Genomic DNA, 21,560 nt, shown 5'->3' with positions numbered 1-21,560 from the left:
TTTATTAACTTTTACTAAAAATATGAGGGCGGGGTTCGGATGCCCGACTGTGGGTATGCTTTCGCGGTCCGTGACTTCCCTGGCGAGGGCGGCCGTTACACCGTGGCTTTCTATTATAGTGACAGTGAAATCATAGAGGGGATAGAGCGGCAATACACGGACCGCTTGAAGCAGTCAGGGTCGACAGCTTCAAACTGCGACTGCACAGTGAACTGCAGAGTTCTATGGACGCACATACACGAACCGCTCGAGCAGTTGCAAGTGATTCGGGCGGTCGACAGCTTGAAGCTATCGACCCTGACTGATTCAAGCGGTCCGTGTATTGCCGGCCATAGTGATAATTGATACGTCTTCAAGAGATCTAGAGAGATGCCAACTAAGGCGATGAAAACAATACGTCGCGAAGAGTGTGTTATGCACACATCCATTCAATGCTACTATTCGTTCGCATACCAGGTTGCAAGTAATGTACTATCGGTAACAGTGTTAACTGCCCATTGCCAGTCATGTCATCTCGTTCTATCGCAAAGAATCGCCATTTGATTAGAGCGAGAGCGAAAACGGAAATGGATAGATAACAGTGTGGTCGTGTGTACGTACAACACCACTACATACGCAGTGTAACGCAGTGACGTGCGATTGAATGAACTATGTTAGTGTGAACGTGCTCATTATCCACTGCGGTATCAGTACTCAACGTTCGAATAATCTTTAGTACTACGCAAACAATGTAAATGTACAAAAGTGAGGCAATAGTGTTTATAATTAACTTTAAAAAAAAATAAAACCGACTTCAAATGCGTGAACACAAAAAAAAACTAAAAATTAAAAATATTGCGTATAAAAAAGTTCATCCCCAATTTTCCACCCTTGGGGGTGAAATATTTTCTTCAAATTCGCATGAAACCACCCTTTTGATAATACCTATTCAACAAAAAAATTATCGTTCAAATTGATTTATAATCGGCGGAGATATTGCGTATAAAAAAGTTCATCCCCAATTTTCCACCCTTGGGGGTTGTTTTTTCTATTATTAAATTTAAATGGGACCACCCTTGAGGTATTACCTATACGCCGAAAAAAGATTTGTTCAAATCGGTTCATAATTGGCGGAGTTATCGCGTAACAAACATAGAAAAAAAAAAAAAAAAAAACATACGGGTCGAATTGAGAACCTCCTCCTTTCTTGAAGTCGGTTGAAAATACCAGTTTAATATACCGTTATTATTAGAAGAAAATGAGGCTAAATGCAAGAGTCGGCACTCTACTTTAGGCCTTTAGTTAAAACGTATTGATTTGATTGAACTCATCAACTCTACAACTAATGCTTCGAGCAAGGCATTTATTTAGAGGCTGGCTGTACTTACAAATTTTAAACTGTAGCTATTCACTACTAACCTACCTTTACTTTAAAATAAATGCTGAAAATATTTAAAAATGTACTAAAGAATGCATTATTTTGTGTGTAATTCGCACTTAATTCCAATTTGTCTCACATCTCATATTTATAAAATAAGTTGTATAATTTACGGTCATAATAACAATCATGTACTCATCTAGTCTATTACTTAAAATTAATTGGATGCATGTATTTATTTACACCGCATTTGAGAATGTACCTATGTATACTTAAGATGTGATCTTAATGTGAACATTTTAGTTTATAATGAAATAAACAAGAATTTCTACTAACTAGGTAGTATTTTTTAAATATTTTTTGATTGACCCCTAGTGTCCTTTAGGCACCAAGCAAAACGAACCATCGTTTTATAGCTATCTTCTACTATTTTGTAGGAAACTAAAAATTATTTCATGAAAACTTAAGAGGGTATGTTAAAAAATTAATTTATTGGTGGAAAAGCTTACGTTTACTATATTCTGCAACAGACAAAATACTCTTGAAACACAATTTTTTTACCTACTTCAATAAAAGGAAGAGGTTCTCCGTTGAATTGGTATTGTTTTTATGTATGTATTTTTCTATTTTAGTGCTTAATTTTTGCGAGTCGGTTTTAATCAATTTAAGCGTTGATCGTTGCGTCTTCAGAGAGTGCCTAGAGTCCGGTCGCCGAGCACGTAGAATTTCGTCCATCGCACACTAACACTGCTGCGAGAGCAATATAATTACGCGCGAGCGATAAGGATGGGTAGCTTGGGGTCATTGGACGAAATTCTAGACGCTCGGCGACCGGACTTATGAACGAGTCTTCCTAGGAAGATTCCTCTGTTACGGGAATCAGGTCCTCGGTTTTCCAGTCGAAGTTGATGCCGGTCACCGACACGTACCAGTCGTGGTAGTGGCCGGGGCGCACGTACGCTGGAAAAAATAATTATTTTAATGTTAACAGCTGTTTTCCTTGGGTTTTCTCGAAGAAAATACAAGATAGAAACTGTGGCGTTTCGATTTTGTATTTTCTTTTTAAGTCTGTATGTTTACGTGGCATGCAATAAAGTATTCTATTAGCTTATTTTCTCGCCTCTACTGGCTCTACCAAAAACACGAAACTGCGGTTTCCCCATCATTCATGCAGCAGAATCCAAACCCCATTATGTGTGGCTCGCTTACCTGAAGGCCAAGGGCTGTTGCAACCCGCAGTGGATCCAAAGCTGACGACGCCGATCATGGTAGGCTTGCCATCTACGTCCACCTTCGTCAGGGGACCGCCGCTGTCACCCTGGAGGAAACATATTAATTAAATTAACAAAAAACAAAATTATACACGTCGTCGGTCCACCTTGCGCTTTTCAGGCGGCAAATCTGTAAATCCGCCACTGATCTTGCTCCCTCAAAACTCATAGGCTGGTTTTAGAATCGCGCTGATCGCTCGCTGATCGTCGGCGCTGACAGAGCAATAAGGTAAGTGCCCCCTACTTCGGTATATTAAGGCACTTACGACTTTAACATTTTATTTAAAAATAACCAAGCATGATATCAGTATGAAAGCTTTTGTATGCTAAACTTTGGTCTTTTGACAGTAACTTAATACATAAATTATAGTTATATAGTTTGAAATTTTTTAAATATTAATTGTTCTGTGGACCTCTTGTTTGGATCCTGTTTCGTGATAAAATTTTGCTCTGATTCTAAATTCGTGAACTCATGTCCCCTATTTCGGGATAAGGTTTTATGGATCGAGTTAGGATATTTTAATAATGATTAAGGGTTTAATAAATTTAAAAACGAAAATATTAGAATAAATGAATTGTGTGAAATTGACGATATTACTTACCTGAAATATTTATGAGAAATAATGTGAGTGTAGCTAGGTACGTACCTACGTATAAAATTTTGATTTTAACAATATGTGAAAATATTTATATAACTACTAGCTGACCCGGCGAACTTTGTTCCGCCTTAATGGCAATAAAAAAGCAGACTTTTTTTTTTATTTCGAACGGGATAAACGGGTCTTTTCGGCGGTAGGCGCAAAAGTAGTTAACAGCTCTCTCTCATATTAAAATTGTATAAAAAATAGTTAAAGGCTAAATTGTTACCTTTTTATACTGCAATTTTCCTCAGAGGGCACTATTATTAACCCTCAAACGTTTGCATCACTTTACATGCTGTAATTATCACTGCACTGCACCTGTCACCGGTTCTCTTCACTTCGTTTCAACAAAACCAACATCATGTCTACTTTATCTGACGTTCACCAGCTACAGACATCCCTGGAGGCATCCCTGCATAAGCGCATGAGTGAGTTTGAGGCACAGCTGAAGCAATCATCATCAGAGCCGACTTCCCTCGGACGTCTATATACAGAGTTCAGTGCGTTCAAGGAGAGTGTTGTCGGAATCGTTCAACTGCTACGCACACAAATTGAAGAGCTTTCTCGTGCCACTGATGCCCTTGAGATGCGACATCGCAGGAAGTGCCTCCTTTTTGGTGGCATCCCCGAGGACTCAAAGGAGGATGCCTCTGCGGTCATCTGTGACATACTAAGAGCCCGCTTCAACATGTCAGACATAACCAAATCTGCACTGAAAGCATGCCATCGACTGGGATCCAGCAGAGACGGCAGGCCACGTCCTATCCTGGTGCGGTTTGCTGAACATTCCACAAAATCCTCGGTATGGAAAAAGAAGACGGCCTTAAAGGGTACACCCACTGTCATCTCTGAGTTTCTAACTCGGAGTAGACAAAACATATTCATGGAGGCACGCAAGAGGTATGGAATTACTAATGTCTGGTCTTTGGATGGCAACATCTACGCAAAGCTGGCTGACGGGAGGCGCCGCGTTATTACATCCCTTGGCGATCTGGACATATTGTCAGCCAACTCCAAACAACCTGCCCCAGAGGTGTCTCAGCAAGAAAGTCCTGTTCCTACGCGAGCGGAGAGGTCGAGCAAGCCCCCCGGCATTTCACTGCGCCCCAAAAAAGTTAAGTCTAAGTAGGTAATTTGCGGCCGGTGTATCTACCCCCGCACTGTACTATTGCTCTAATTTCTGATAGTCGAGCTTGACCCACTTTTGCTATAAGTAAATTCGGCTAAAACTATTATATTTTTTCACTTGAATCTACCTTATATCTGTAATATTTGTTTTTCTTTACTAATTACGTCAAGCCAAATCTGTCATTTCTGCCTGTCATTAATGTCACACTGATAGATTCGTTCAGAAACAAAATGTTTTACTTTTAATTGTTAGTGCCTTCGAGCTAATTTCTCTGTTGCGTTTTTGTGGAGACGGCTTTGTTTATGTTTTCTTTTTACTTTATTTTTGTTCTATCTTGAAGGTGCAAATGTTTGTTGTTTCTTAATGTAAACCGGCAGGTCAGTGCAGAAAACGTTAGTGACTTTTAGTTATAATATTATCTTATTATTATTATTATATTAACTAATTTATTTTAATAATTTTATTAATATCTAATTAGGTTATTTTATTTTATTTATAAACATAATGGATGATGAATCATTTTTTTCCGCGAATGAATCTTTTTCTACAAACGACGACTTATCTTTTCATGATATTTCTACCTCTCGTACCTTAAAGGACATTTTAAATGAAAACTTTTTTAAAACAAAGAAATTCTTTAATACATGCCACATAAATGCGCAGAGCATTCCCGCGCACTATACGGATCTACATGAATCTTTCTCAAGTGAACACCTTCATGCCATACTTGTATCGGAAAGCTGGTTGAAACCCTGTCTACCCTCAACATCCTATGCCCTGCCTGGTTTCGTGCTTATCAGGAATGACCGTATTGGCAAGGGAGGTGGTGGTGTTGCAGTCTATCTGCGAAGTGATATACCGTACAGGATTCTGGAGATGTCCCCTTCTCTGTACAGTGGTTCCGCGGAATTTATTTTCCTAGAGGTTAATATTAAGGGAGTCAAGGCGGCCCTAGGGGTGGTCTACTGCCCACCTGGCGTCGACTACCTCTCGAAGCTTGAGTCCGCCCTTGAGCCCATCAGCACTGAATACCCTCACCATATAATCATGGGGGATTTCAATACCAACCTTTTGGTGAGTTCCCCAGCGTCCGCTAAACTACTCGGGATGGTGTCATCTCTGAATTTTACTATCCTCCCACTTAAACCCACCCACCACAATGTAGACTCTCCAGATACGTGGCTTGATCTTATTTTTACGTCATCTCCAGACAGCATAGTTTCCCATGGTCAGCTTGCAGCGCCCGGTTTTTCACGCCATGACCTGATTTTTGCAACATATAGGCTCCACACCACGAAGCAGAAACCAGTTACTGTTCTTATGCGAAACCTAGCAAGGGTGGATGCGGAGGCTATTAAGAGGGATGCCGCTTCGCTTGACTGGCAACCCGTTCTGGTGGCAGCATCGATCGACGCCAAAGTATCACTATTTAACTCGCTCGTTTTGTCCCTCTACGATGTACACGCGCCACTCCGTCCGGTTAAACTTAAACGGCCACCTGCGCCTTGGATCACCGAAGGGGTACGTATGGCTATGACTCGCCGTGACCGTGCCTTTCGAAGATTTAAACAGGTCCGCAGTGACAGCAACTGGAATAGCTTCAAGGCTGCCAGAAACCGGTGCAATCAGATGGTAAGATCAGCCAAACGGAGGTACATACATAACAATATCCATAATTCTTCTTCGGCCGATGTATGGAAGTTCCTCAAAGGACTTGGCATTGGCAAAGCTGACATTAAACTCTCAAACTCTCAATTTTCACCAGATGAATTAAATATTCATTTCTCTTCTGCTTCAACTTTGGACCCTGATGTAAAAAATAAAACTATTGCCGAGGTAACTACCACGATCCCTCTCGTCTCGACAACCTTCTCTTTTTCTGCAGTGTCAGTCGATGTAGTCAAGAAAGTCATACTGTCGATCAAATCACAAGCGGTTGGCTTCGATGGCATAGGCCGGTACATGATATCGATTCTGCTCGACTGCACTCTCCCTTTAATAACCCACATTATTAACTTCTCTTTAAGCTCTGGCACTTTCCCTACTTTATGGGGTAAAGCTTTCGTCATCCCTCTTCCTAAAATATCGAATCCCACCTTGCTCAACAACTTCAGACCTATCTCTATCTTACCCTTCCTTTCCAAAACTTTGGAAGCTGTTGTACACTCCCAATTCTCTAAGTTCATCTTCGACAACAATGTCCTTAGTCAGTTTCAATCCGGCTTCCGCCCTGGCCACAGTACCAGCACTGCACTACTTAAAGTGACTGAGGATATCAGAATAGGCATGGAACACGGTGAAGTGACACTGCTAGTATTGATTGACTTTTCCAACGCCTTTAATACTGTGGACCATGACGTTCTTCTGGCTGTTTTAACCCAACTCAATCTTACACCTACTGCAATTAACTGGTTTGCTTCCTACCTTCGTGGCCGCCAGCAAGCGGTCCGTATCGATAACTCTATTTCCCACTGGCGTGACTTGCTTACTGGCGTTCCGCAGGGTGGCATACTCTCTCCTTTACTGTTTTCTCTCTTTATAAACTCTATCACCTCCGGTATTGGCTCCTCTTGCCATCTATATGCAGACGATCTGCAACTTTACCGTCAATGCCACTTCAAGGACATCAACAGGGCTGTGGAGTATATTAATGCTGATTGTTTGAGTAACTTAGTAGTTTCATACAATTGTACTAGATGGCGCTGTTCGTCTTTAGCACGCGATATTAAAGTTTTTTTTCCGATCAATATAGGTCTTGAGAAATATTTGTACTTAAGTTTTGCAAGGTTGAATAAACACCTCATTTCGTATTCGTTCGTTTTATTTTTGGGAGGACCTCAAGTAGGCGGTTCAAGGTCCTCCCGAGCCGGTTCGCGAAATAGATAGGTAGTCGTAGTAGAAGTCGTGTGTGTACGTACAGTAGTGCAACAGTGGTGCGTAAGAAAAACCTGAGTGATTTAAAAAGTGTTTTAGTGGTGTCAAACTCAAGTGACATTTAAAGTGACGTTAGCTGTCAAACTCAAGTGACATTTAAAGTGACGTTAGCTGTCAAAGTGAAGTGAATTAAAAACTCTGTGAACTTAAAACTATCAGTGTTGCCAGTGCAAATAAAATACCGAATTTAGTTATTTTGGACAAATATTCAGTTCCTTACAAAAATTAAATTAACTTGAACTTAGAATCTAACAGACAGTTTTAAATACGCAAAATGGAAAAAAGTGCTGAACATAGTGTCTATGAACAATTAAAAAAAATACAACTAGGCTTACAAATACAAATAGAAAAAACACATACTAACTTTAAAAAAGTACCTAAAGACCGTTTATCATGGAATTACATCGAAATGAAAATAAACTTACTTGATCAATTGTGGGAAAAGTTTCAAAACAATCAGATTAAATTGATCGAAAACACGGATAGTGACGAATCACAAGATGACACCATTTTCAACACATATAGCGAAGTCGAAGATGAGTATGTGAGCACAAAGGAAACGATGTTGAAAAAACAGTGTGAATATCCACGTCCAACTAAATCTAACGATGGAGCTGAAAGAAAAGATTCAGAAATTTCAACACAACAAATTAAGCTTCCTCCAATACAGATTCCAAGCTTTGATGGAAGTTACTATAACTGGATTCCATTTTCTGATCAGTTTGTTTCACTTGTACATAACAACAAATCTCTTAGTAAAGTCAACAAACTACATTTACTGAAACAAAACTTAAAAGGAGAAGCCGCAACTTTACTTAAACACATACCTGTCACTGAAGGCAATTATGACTCAGCTTGGTTAAAACTGAAGGATAGATACAGCAACAAAAGAGTTATAATAAATTCATATTTGCAAAGATTGATGTCACTTAAAATTATAACAACTGAAAATGCGATCCCTATCAAGAATTTATTAGACACAACAACAGAATGTTTGAGCGGATTAAAAGGCATCGGAGTAGACACAAGTTCTTGGGATCCAATGATAGTTTACCTACTGACAAGCAAGTTAGATAATGAATCCTTAAAAGGTTGGGAACAAGAAATAAGCAAATACGATAACGAGACACTACCAACATTCGAAGACCTTTCAAAATACTTAGAATCAAGATTTAGATCACTGGAAAGAATTCAATCAACAAAAGGAAACTTACGTACATATACAAAACCTACGACTATAAATACAGAAAAAAGAGTATTTTACAATACGCCTAAAGAGGGTTGTGTACTTTGTGGCGAAGACCACTATGTTTACAAATGTCAAGGCTTTATACAAATGTCCATTCAAGACAAGAAAGCATTTATTGAGAAGAATAACCTTTGTTTCAATTGCATGATACCTAACCATGCAGTGAAACAATGTAAACAAAAGTCAAGATGTCGCATTTGTGGAAAACGCCATCACACGCTCATTCATACTGAGTATCACAACAACAAACCTCCTGAAAATAACGAACGACAAGACAATTCAACCCAAGGATACAAAGAGACACAAAACACACAGACAAAAGAGAGAGAAAACATAGCAACACATTACGCAATGGAAGCTGGAGTCCAACATACAACTAACATCTTGTTAGCCACGGCACTTGTCAAGGTGACCGCCGAGAACGGACGTACACTACAACTACGAGCACTTATCGATCAAGGGTCTGAAGGATCATTCATCACCGAGAAAGCTGCACAAGACCTGGGTCTTAAAAAACGTACAATAAACGGCACAATCAGCGGCTTAGGAAATAATGTCATGATGCACACTAAACACATAGTAACATTGAATCTACAATCAGAATATGACAGAACATTCAAACTCCCAGTAAAGGCATATGTGCTAAGGTCATTGACCCGTCTTCTACCGTCAAGACAAGTTGACATGCAATGGAACCACATACAAGGTTTACAACTAGCTGATCCACATTACGGCACACCAGCTTCAATAGATCTTCTTCTTGGAGCTGAAGTCTACAGTAACATTATATTGGAGGGTGTGAAACCTGGGTCTCATAATACACCATTAGCACAGAATACTAGACTCGGGTGGATTTTATCTGGAGAGATCAACTTAACTTATGCCAATGACTCAAAACATAACGTAATCAACATGCACATATCAACACATCAGGAAGATAACGACATTCTACAAAAATTCTGGGAACTTGAATCTGGAGACACATACAAAAACAAAAAACAATTAACTGAAGAAGAACAAAAATGCGAGACAATCTTTGAAAAAACATACACCAGAGACAGTAAAGGAAGATACATAGTTGAGATTCCATTTAAACAGAAGAATTTAGACTATGGCAACACGAAACAAATAGCAGAGAAAAGGTTAGAATACCTAGAGAAGAAACTTGACAAAGACAAGGAACTGAAGACAGAATACACAAGAGTTTTGATGGAGTATATGCAACTGAACCACATGGAAGAAATAACCAATAACGAGAACGAGAACACATGTAATTCATTTTACATGCCTCATCACGCTGTGCTAAAACCAGAGAAAACAACATCTAAACTAAGAATAGTATTTGATGCATCATGCAAGGGTCCTAATGGAAAATCTCTCAATGACAACATGTTAATTGGCCCTAAACTACAGCAAGATTTGAGACAAATTGTTATGAGATGGCGTAAACCTGAAATCGCCTTTACATCAGACTGTGTTAAAATGTATCGTCAAATTAAAGTAACCAATGAGAGTGCTAACTATCAGAAAATTTTATGGCGAGTAAACGGTGAATTAAAGGAATTTCGACTTACCAGAGTTACATTTGGCACAGCTTGCGCACCTTATCTTGCAACAAAAACTCTCCAACAACTAGCAGCAGATGAAGAACAGAATTTCCCCATAGCTTCTAAAATTGCAAAAACAGACTTTTACATGGACGATCTACTTTCTGGAGCTGACAACTTAGAAGACGCCTTTGAAATTTATTCCCAAATGACAAATTTAATGAATGCTGGAGGATTTCAATTGCAAAAGTGGGCAAGTAACAAATCAGAGTTTGAGGAACAAATAGAAAATGGTGATTCCAAAACAGATGAAGCGTACATACTGAAATCGGAAACTATTATAAAAACTTTGGGAATCAGATGGAATAAAAATACAGACAAATTTCAGTATGACATAAACTTACGACCTCCAACGAATCATGTCACAAAAAGATTTATTCTTGGTGAAATATCACGACTATTTGACCCGATGGGATGGCTGGCTCCGGTTGTTGTGGTAGCTAAAATAATCATACAAAAATTATGGTTGGCTAGAGTTACATGGGACGAAGATGTTCCAAAAGATATAGAGACAGAATGGTTCAACTTCTGCAATGACCTGGAACAAGCAAAAAATATATACGTAAATAGATGGTTAAACACAAACAACAATGATCTAAGGATAGAATTGCATGGTTATAGTGACGCATCACAGAGTGCGTACGCAGCAGCCGTTTATCTACGAGTCGTCAAGGCTGATGGAACCATACACGTTCGCCTTATTACAGCAAAAACTCGAGTCGCCCCAATCAAGACCGTCTCCATACCAAGACTCGAATTATGTGGTGCTGTACTTTTGACAAAATTACTACACGAAACAGCTGAATGCCTTGATGTAGCTCCTGCTGACATTCATGCTTATACAGACTCGACTATAGTATTAGCGTGGCTACAATGCCACCCTTCAAGATGGAAGACATTCATTGCTAACCGAACCTCTGAAATATTAACTGTCCTACCTGCGACATGTTGGAGCTATGTAGAGTCGACGCAAAATCCTGCTGACGTGGCTTCTCGCGGAGCTCCCCCAAGTCAACTCTTGCAATCTGACTTGTGGTGGTCAGGACCTGAAGAACTTCTGAAAAAAGAACTCACATACAAGCAATTAAAGGAGAACACAACAGACCTGGAAAAGAAAAAAGAAAGGATTAATGTTTTCAAAAATACAATAACAGAAAATGAAGACTTTGATTTACTTCGGAGATATTCAAGTTTAACAAAACTATTACGAGTAACAGCATACATACTACGATTCTTTACCAAGGAAAAACCAAGAGAAATACATCTAACAGGAATAGAAATAAATAAAGCCAGAGAAGTATGTATAAGATTATGTCAAAAAGAAGTGTTTCAAGATGAAATTGAAAGAATATCTACAAATAAAAATGTTAGAAAGGACAGTAAACTTCGTAACTTAAACGTCTTCCTAGACAACAAGGGAATTCTAAGAGTGGGGGGGAGATTACAACAAAGCAACTTACCTGATTGTACTAAACACCAAATAATCCTACCTGGAAATCATGCATTTACGAAATTAATACTTACCGATTACCACATACGTACCTTACATGGCGGTCCAACGATGGTTTTGAGTAACCTCCGCAGACGATACTGGATAGTTCATGCTAAAAACCTCGTTCGACAAGTAGTTCATCAGTGCATGAAATGTGCTAGGTTCCGAGTCAACTCTAGAACCCAGATGATGGGGTCCTTGCCTGATGCTCGTGTTACACCCTGTAAACCTTTTTTGCACAGTGGGGTCGATTTTGCAGGACCAATTGACTTGAGACTTTCAAAGGGTAGAGGTTGCAAAACACAGAAAGGTTATATAGCCATTTTTATTTGTATGGTGACCAAGGCCATACATATTGAAATTGTCACATCTTTAAATACTCAAGATTTTATCGCAGCTTTCAAGCGCTTCGTTGCTAGGCGAGGAAAATGCTCAGACATGTGGAGCGATAATGGGACAAATTTAACAGCTGGAAATAAAGAACTTAGAAAATTATTTGACAAGAGTACCGAAAATTTGCAATCAGAAGTGAAGAACATCCTGGCTAATGATGGTACTACATGGCATCACATACCACCTTCAGCTCCGCACTTCGGTGGCCTGTGGGAGGCTGGGGTGAAGTCAATTAAATTCCACCTAAAACGTGTTCTTGGAAATACTACGCTGACATACGAGGAGATGTCTACAGTCACTTCACAGATCGAGGCATGCTTAAACTCTCGACCAATATCTCCAATGAGTGATGATCCTACAGATTTGTTGCCATTGACCCCTGGTCACTTTCTTCTGGGTGAATCTCCAACTATCGTTCCAGAGGAGAGCTATTTGGATTCAAATATTAATCGACTAACGAGATGGCAGCTAACACAAAGAATGTTCCAGGATTTCTGGAAAAGATGGTCGAGTGAATATTTATCACGGCTGCAACAACGACCTAAATGGATGACCAAACAACCGAATTTTAAGACCGGAGATCTAGTTTTATTGAGAGACGATAGTTTACCACCCTCCAAATGGTCACTAGGAAGAGTAGTAGAAATCTACCCCGGTGAAGATAATTTAGTGAGAGTGATATCAGTGAAGTGTAAAAATTCAATTGTTAAGAGACCAATTACCAAAGTGTGTTATCTTCCAAATTAGTGAATTTTGTTTACTTATGGACGCTTAAATAGAGACTTTAAAACCTTTTATTATTTCATATCGTAATGTATTTAGTACTTACAAATTGTTACATTTATGAAGGACATCACGATGTCCTTGGCCGGCGATATGTTTGAGTAACTTAGTAGTTTCATACAATTGTACTAGATGGCGCTGTTCGTCTTTAGCACGCGATATTAAAGTTTTTTTTCCGATCAATATAGGTCTTGAGAAATATTTGTACTTAAGTTTTGCAAGGTTGAATAAACACCTCATTTCGTATTCGTTCGTTTTATTTTTGGGAGGACCTCAAGTAGGCGGTTCTAAATTGATTACATTGCTGAGTGGTCTGGTCGATTTGGTGTAGCCGTCAACCCTAACAAGTGCCAAGCCATAATTATTGGAAGTCAGCGTCAAATATGTCACCTCAACGGTGTGCCACCGGTTAACTTTAATGGAGTTGACATTCCTTACTGTGCAAGCGTCAAAAACCTTGGCTTGCACTTGGACACCACGCTCAGCTGGAATGTACAGGTTGCAGAGGTCAGTCGGAAGGTTACAGCCACAATGCGCTCCCTCTGGAGGCTCAAAAACTTCCTCCCAACAAAAACGAAAATTTCCCTCATTCAAGCTCTTGTCCTCCCGATAATCGACTATGCCGACGTCTGTTACCCCGACCTGAATCAAGATCTACTTACAAAGTTGGATCGCCTTGTCAGCAATGCCATTCGCTTTATTTTCTGTCTCCGTAAATATGACCATATCTCCGCTTACCGTTCCCAGCTTCAATGGTTGCCTCTCCCACTTCGACGCAAAGTCAGAATTCTCTGTACCCTTTTTTCAATTCTAAATGATCCCAACTCTCCTTCATATCTTAAGTCTCAGTTTAATCTTCTCAGCTCTACGCACTCACGTCAGCTCCGTTCCTCCAACAAATCCGTTCTTTCCACCCCTCTTCACCGAACTGGTTTTCTCTCCGACTCCTTCCGTCTCCAGGCCATAAGGCTCTGGAACTCTCTGCCTGAAGAGACCAGGCAAGCGTCTAGTAAGTTTTCTTTTAAAAAATCTGTCCATAATCACTTCCTCAAAATGATCTCATCTTCATGAATTGTAATTTCAGTTTAACTCAATCATCTATTTTATGTATGTATTTATTTATTATATATTTTATATATTATTTATGTATGTAGCATATTTGTTTTTGTTTTTCTTTCCTGCACTAGAAGTACCGCCAAACAAATTTCTTTTCTGCTCAACCCAAAGGTAAACTGGTCGAGAATGCTTTAGTGCATTAAGTTCGCCTTATGTTCAAATTTATTTTGGCATAAAAGTTTAAATAAATAAATAAATAGATAAAAAGTATCCTATGTCCTTCTCCTGGCTCTAAACTACCTCGTCTACCTCCCTGACAATTTTCAGCTAAATCGGTTCAGCCGTTCTTGAGTTATAAGTGATGTAACTAACACGACTTTCTTTTATATATATGTATAGATTAGAAATGTGGGGGGGGGCTGTCCCCCCCCCCATTCGTACCCATGAAATATTGATTTGTTATTTCTGATGATAACTATGTGAAAATATTTATACAAGCCATTAGAAATGTGGAGGGGGGGGGGGGCGGCTGGCGCCCCCCCTTCCCCCTAATCCCATCTCTGGAGCTGCTTCAAGTGAGGGTAGCCTCCCCTGAAAATAACCCCAGATACGCCAATGATTCATAATAAAAAGTAAGTAATTAATACATTTTTTAGGTAGGTCAGTATTAAAAAAACTAAAAAATATGTCGATTTCTTTGATGGTATGTATCATAAAAGTACCTAACACTATACATTTATATATCACGAACTTGGAAAAAAGTAACATTAATACGGTTTCTTGTTTCGTGACATTGATTATTCCAAATTCCCCAAGTAAAATTCATAATTGTTTGTCAAATTGTGTCAATTAACTATTATCTATCCCATATATTACACAAATAAACAAAGATAAATAAAACAAATCGAATTAAAACCAAAATTGCACTGGTAGTACTTATGCTAATTTATCTTAAAATTGGTCATTTATGTGAACTTCAAACTCGTGTCATATAAATTCTAGTGAACGAAACATATACCGAATTTAGGTCATGAGAAACTTAAATAAATGCATTATTTGTTTCATAACTTACATTTAAATTATCGTAAATAATTATTTAAAAACCAAGCATCAAAATGTTATCCATAATATCCTTGATTCGGTAGTGTCACGAAATAGGGGACACCCGAAAAATAATATGTACGCTATTTCGTGAGTCAATTAATCGCAATTTTAAAGGAATTCTACGTTTTCTTATAACTTTTTTCTAAGCCAAATCAATTGTCAAGGAACACATGAAACCACTATTACAAGTTTTATTCAAATGGGCGTTCCTTCGCCTTTCTATAAGCTTAAGAAGTTCGAGCGCTAACCTTATTGTGAGAGCAACCTTTGCACGCCGCACGGCTGTTTTTGGCTCTCTGAGAGTTTGAAGCTTCGTATTGCTCTCATTTTTGGCGCCACAATGTTGGTACTTGGTTTTTTAGATAGCTTAAATAATAGAGTTTTTGTAGTAATGAAGAATTTTTATAAATAATATTCCATTTGCTTATTATTTGAGCTAGAAAAAAAACTTACGAACTTACGTACTATCACGAACTAGTAGCCGTTTACCTTATGTATGCAATTGAAGGGAACGTTTCTGAGTGACGCTGATCGCTCGGCGCCGACGCTTCATACATTTCGGCTCACGGTCAGAGTGCGTCAGCGTGATTCTAAAACCAGCCATAAAGGTAGCAGGAAGGCGCTGGACGCAGGTAGTTACCAACCGGCCTTTGTAGAAATCAGCAGTGGACGTCTTATCAGTAGTGGAAGTCAGAATTGCTATTATTTATTTGCATCACCAATAAAATATGATTTGTAATTTCATCTACTAGGTGGGCTCTTACGCACGTATTCACAAACGATGCTTGCTTAAGTTAAGCAGCAAATCGAACGCACAGCGTTGAATAGAGCTTTGTGTTCGTGTGTCACCTTGTGCGTCCACGTGCACTGTGAGTCCTCATGATGTTTGTGAATACGGGCTTTAGACACTGATTGAACTCTCGACTACAAATGGGGGCGTTAAAAAGAATTTATTCTCTTCTCTAAGTGGGCAGTAGACAAAATAAGTTTGGGAATCCCTGACCTATTAGTGTGTAGTTTCTCGGCAGTTAAAGATTAAATAAACGGATCCATACCTGACAAGAAGACTGTGCAGTGTTATTGTAGAACTCTGCACAGATGGTCGTATCCTGGACGATGCCGCTGATGTACCAGCTGCGGCACTCGGCGTTTGAGATGCCTCGCAGGAACGTCCATAAGAGAATCTCGGATGTTGTACCACCTGTTAAAAAAGAGTTGTATCAGGTTTTTTTTAGGGTTAGCCACATAAGTGGTCTAGTGGTAAGACCACCTGCTTCAGAAGCAGAGGTAACGGGTTCGATTCCCAAAAGGAGTAACACAGTAAGACTTCCATGCAGGGGAAGGTTGAAGGTACAAGAGCGCGGCGCGCGGTAATTAGTTTATGCATAAATTAAGCACAGGGCAGCAAGGTTCAGGCGTGGAGGCTGCGTATCGGAAAACACGGCGTGGGACGTCCACCCACAAGGTGGACCGACGACATCATAAAGGTGGCGGGAGGGCGCTGGACGCAGGCCGCTACCAACCGGGCAACATGGAAAGCATTGAGGCCTATGTTCAGCAGTGGACGTCCTATGGCTGAGATGATGATGATGAAGCCCGTTAGCCCTTCGTACGTAAATGCTTGTGTCACGAGTGGGCTCACCACAATAGTCGAGCGGCGGGGTTCGAACCCGTGTTCCTCGGATGACGAGTCGGCCAGTCCGACCCCTTCACCGTTCGGATTTAACGTGGCTTCAATCAAAACCGCACTCAATGGTACTTATACTCCACGAGGCTGCAGAAGAGTGTAGCGACGAAGAAGAAGAATGACTAATTACCGTTCCAAGAGTCGTCAGTCATTCCGTAGCCGCTGACTGTCAACCTGTGTCCGGTGTAGTCCTGGTTCTTATCCTCCGAGTTCTGCAGGCGGCAGGGCTGGATGAATGCTGGAATAAGACAGTTGCTAAAGATAAAAGATAAAGATATTTTTATTTATCAGAACATGTGTGATAATATTGCAATACAGAAATATATTTTTGGTGTTAGGTAGTAGGTTTTGTTAATAAAGAGAGTAGATCATATTTACAATCAACATAATGTTGTATTTATTAAATCGGTTTCAATCACATTCAAATAATCTACTTGGCTCTACATAAGTCTTCGCCAGAACAACAACAGCATCGTTGTGTTCGGCAGTTGAAAGTAAGACAGCCAGGTCCTTTGTGATTGAAGATTTCATATGAACTATGAAACTCGCTTCCACCCTATCATCAGTTTCCATCAGGTGAAATGCAGGCCAAGAGATTCTCCAAAGTCGGTAAGTAATTACTTAAAATTGAAAGTACTATAGTTTAGAGTTAGACTCTAAACCTTAGAGCAAGGGTCTCCAAACTTTCAGGTCTCAGGGCCATAATGTTTTTTTCAGTATCTTGCAAGGGCCATAACAATTTTTCTGCCCACCTATGCAAACATAGGCTTAGTTTTAAGCTGTCGTGGGCCAGATTGATGGCAGATATGTAAGTATGTATGTAGTTTGGAGAGTTGGAGACCCCTGCCTTAGAGCATAAGGGGCAAGACGAATTAACGTTAAACGAACATAAAATAAAAACTACAGAAAGAGAGCCAGGAGCGGCATAGCAAAGTCAAAGTCAAAGTCAAAATTTCTTTATTTGTTTAGACTAATAAATAGTTCTTACAAATCGTCATTTTGCTCTTAAGGAGCCTCTACATGTCTCATAATCTTTTTACCCTACCAGCGCTTCGAGACCAACATTTGGCAAGTGCTGAGAAGAAGCGCCGCAACAAACTCAGTCACCACTGTCTGCTGTTAATATAAATAAATAGAAATAGCAGTAGTAGGTACATTCGATTCAGGAGCAGTTCACTGAATTTACCATGCATTCTTGTATAGTGTATCTTATAAGAATGGGTATACAAAATTGCGTGGCATATTAAACAAGGTAGTGACGTGCTAATATCTAGACTTACAGATTACATACTCAAATACTAGTAGAAATGACTCGCATACATAAGTTGGAATAACTTGGATTGACCAGTCCCCGAAAGCAGCGCCTGTTCACAGACATGACGAGTGAACCAGCCATCGCTTCATTCGACCATATTAGAGGGAATGTAACGACCCGCCTCACTACGCCACCACCCCAGAGACATTTTAGTGAGAATGACAATACCAAGTTATCTCTTAGAGAAAAAAAAACTAATAATAAAGCTAAGTAACAGTCCAGATTGAGAAGCATGACACTATAACATTTTAGAAAATTAGATTAGTTTATACATTACTTTTCATAGCACGATTTTAATTCTTTTTAGTGCGAGCATGAGAGGACCATAATCCTACTCCCAGGATGACTTATCATTAAGAAAATCTCGAGTTGTATAATAGGCTTTTTTAAGCATGTGATCTTTAACTATACCTTTAAATTTATTGTACGGTAGCTCTTTATATTTATCAGGGACTTTGTTATAAAAATGGATACCTTGTGCCATAAAGGTGGCAAACACTTTATTAAGTCTAAAAGCGGGTATAGCCAATTTTTTTTATTTCTAGTATTGATTTGGTGAATATCACTTTTCTTTTTGAAATCATTAATATTTTGTTGAATAAATAGAATACAGTTTAAGATGTATTGTGACTCTATAGCTCTATTAAATTCAAATTCAAATAGTTTATTCACTACGTAGGCCCTTTCTAGGGCACTTACACGTCCCAAATATACATAGTTTGCCCTACCACCACTTCGGGACAACATATGGGCTGGCTGAGAAGAAGTGGCGGAAGAAACTCAGTCACCTTTGTGTTAGTCCAGCTATACCTTTCTGTGTTATGTCTGAGTATGCTATGGAGTCAGAGGCACTTACGTCCATAAGGAATGTGCTGGTCAATCCCGACCAGAGCGATGTCATCGGGCTGGACTCCCGCCAGGATCTCGATGTAGCCAGGGTGGATGTACTTGCGCGTGGACTCCAGGATGATCTGCGGCTGGGTGATGTTGGTGAGGCCGAAGCGGATGACGAAGGTGATGCGGCTGTGGACATCCAGGAAAAGTCATTGCCAGTAGAGCCGTATTTTGAATAGGTACAGACAAACAAAAGCCCGCCGGGCTAGGATACGCGCCGTGACAAAATCTTATCGTCGATTTTAAACGACAAATGTATGGGCTTATCGCTTAAAATCGATAATATCGCGCAGCCTAGGTCTACTGGTATAAAAAAACTGGCATTACTGGCAGTAATTATTATCTTTGACATTGAGCTAAGTTTCTGTGCAAGAACTGCTTTAGATATCCATTTGGGTTATTACGTTACCTTAATTACAAAAATCCTATCTTATTAAGATAATACTAATATTTAGGTAATTTTCAATCCCAGATAACAGTGATCGTTTGTTTAAGTTAGGTAAATACAAAGTTTTGTAAAGAACTAGGTATCTACGAAACAGTTGGTGTGTGCAACTTTATCAAAACGAATCCAATATTACACTACTCACTACGATGAAATACCGAAATTAGCCGAATAATAGTGTAGTTAGACACTTCGTGTTCAAACTTTGTAATTTAAAGTTCAATTCCTTTGACTTGGGCGCTATAACGTTCAGCTAAACCAACGCGATCACACGCGATCAGCCGGCAAGCATTGATCGCTATCGCTGCACGGCGGCTGATCGCGTTGGTTTTGTTGAATCTTGACTGACAACAACGTCTAAGTACTTCGATCAACTTCATCTTAGTGTAGCGGAGGCATAATACCTCAGCTACACTATTCGCGAAGTTGGCCGAACGTGATAGGTCAAAGTTGGATTACTAACTTGGCCACGCAGTGAGCAGCAGTGATGACCCAGTTGTGGTGGATGACGGAGCCGCCGCAGGATGAGACGGCGCCGGCCGCGCTTACCATCCGGATGCTGACCTGATGGGGGATCTGCCCGTCGACTGCAGGCCAGCCGGCGACGATCCTGCCTGTTCACAATTATTTTTGTACTAATGCTATAATGAGGAATTGAGTTTCTTCACTGTTTGATCAGTACATAGCGGGACTACGAGTGTATGCAGGATCCTCCCAATATTTTACGATATTTTCGTTTCTGTTTTCGATTTAAAAAATCGTTTTTCAGCATGACAGCCGACAGCCTCGCCGTGTAATTGCGGTGGATAATTAGTTAGGCTATCAAGCTAAAATGTGGCATCTTATGCTTGTAATAGGGGTGGTTTTGAACAAAAATGTACCTATAGTCTGATGTGCTATCGACTGTATTAGCACAAGCATTTTTATGTTTCTCTACTGATTAACGAAAAAAAAATGTTTTACTTACTGCTGACCCCGCGCAGGTCTTCCATGAAAGCTGGTTGCTCATTCCTCAGGATTGGGTGGAAAGCCTGGGTTATAAAATAAAGATTAAACACAGAAGCGGGTTACTTTTCCACAGGTTCACACAGGTTCCACACAAACTACGTGATCTTGAAGGAAATGGTCATAGAAGATTTGTGGGTAGATTTAAATCTGTCAAGTTGAGATTACGACTACTTACAGATTAATAATGACCTGTTACTACATATTTATTTTGACAATAATTAACTCATATTATGTTCAAGCACCTGATTTTTTTGATACTTCTCTTGTATTCTTACTTCAATACTTGCATTATTTGTTAAATAGGTAGGTACCTAACTAGTCCGAAATAAAAATTATGATGCCGTGTAAGTTTTTACAAAATAAAAACAACGCATAATTGAATTTCATTTCAGTAAAGTGCCCAAGAGCACTATAATTACACTGATTCGGCAAAAAAGCAGCAGCGCAAGAAGCTCAGTCATTAAACAAAGTATGAATCATGGCTAATGAACTTACAATAGAACTTACAATCCACAAATTAATTAATAATAACTAATTTACGCGAGCGGCGCAGGACCGGTCTTTGTGGAAATCCTTGGGGGACGCCTTTGTCCAGCAGTGGACATCTTTCGGCTGAAACGAACGAACGAACTAATTTAGATCTACATACCCCAGCCAGTCCAAAGACAAGCAGAAAACCAAACACGTATGCGGCTGCCATCTTCGTAGGCCCAGTCCCTACTGCTTTGCAGGAGCCTTTGCCAAAAAAATTTAAGCCTTATCAATAAGGGAAATTAGACGAGATAGGAGATACGTTAATGAACAATTTATCAATTAAGTCTATTGTTTATCAATTAATCACATACATTTATGGGTTTTCCTGATTTTCGTGCGTTGGCATTACAGATAGGATTTTCCTAATATGTATTTATTATGTTTGCTGATTGGTTCAACAAGTGTGAATAATTTCAGTTGTAGAAGCTAGAGCCACCAGACTGCTTGTGACCGACGTTGTGAGCAACGCTGCTGAAACGTCAAGCTGTAAGTACTCCTCATGTAACTTCATAAGAAAATGACTTGCTTAGATAGCCTGATTCCTTTGTTTGAATATTTTTTGATAGCTTTAAGGGCCCACGCCCACGACGACCTTTCGTTTCTTTAGTTTCGTAAACGCGCGACAGCATCGCTACTAACGCGCGTTAGTGCATTTGCAACG

At 39.7% G+C, this 21,560-nt stretch overlaps 1 protein-coding gene across 1 annotated transcript; it reads right to left on the bottom strand.

The window, feature by feature from the left end:
- Positions 1-1,829: 1,829 nt before the first annotated feature.
- LOC135082078 (collagenase-like) lies at positions 1,830-21,119 on the bottom strand. The gene is made up of 8 exons (XM_063976838.1): positions 21,015-21,119; positions 20,325-20,388; positions 19,821-19,971; positions 18,875-19,041; positions 16,834-16,941; positions 16,072-16,217; positions 2,567-2,675; positions 1,830-2,317 (listed from the first exon to the last, which is right to left on the bottom strand). Exons 1-8 carry the CDS (start codon positions 21,063-21,065, stop codon positions 2,211-2,213), a joined length of 903 nt encoding a protein of 300 aa, XP_063832908.1. The 5' UTR covers positions 21,066-21,119; the 3' UTR covers positions 1,830-2,210.
- Positions 21,120-21,560: the final 441 nt, after the last annotated feature.

This window comes from Ostrinia nubilalis, chromosome 21 (genome assembly GCF_963855985.1).
Source record: "Ostrinia nubilalis chromosome 21, ilOstNubi1.1, whole genome shotgun sequence".
In the NCBI taxonomy this organism is placed as follows: domain Eukaryota; kingdom Metazoa; phylum Arthropoda; class Insecta; order Lepidoptera; family Crambidae; genus Ostrinia; species Ostrinia nubilalis.
The sequence above is the reverse complement of the archived record's forward strand: the minus strand, read 5'-3'. Positions and strand labels throughout refer to the sequence as shown.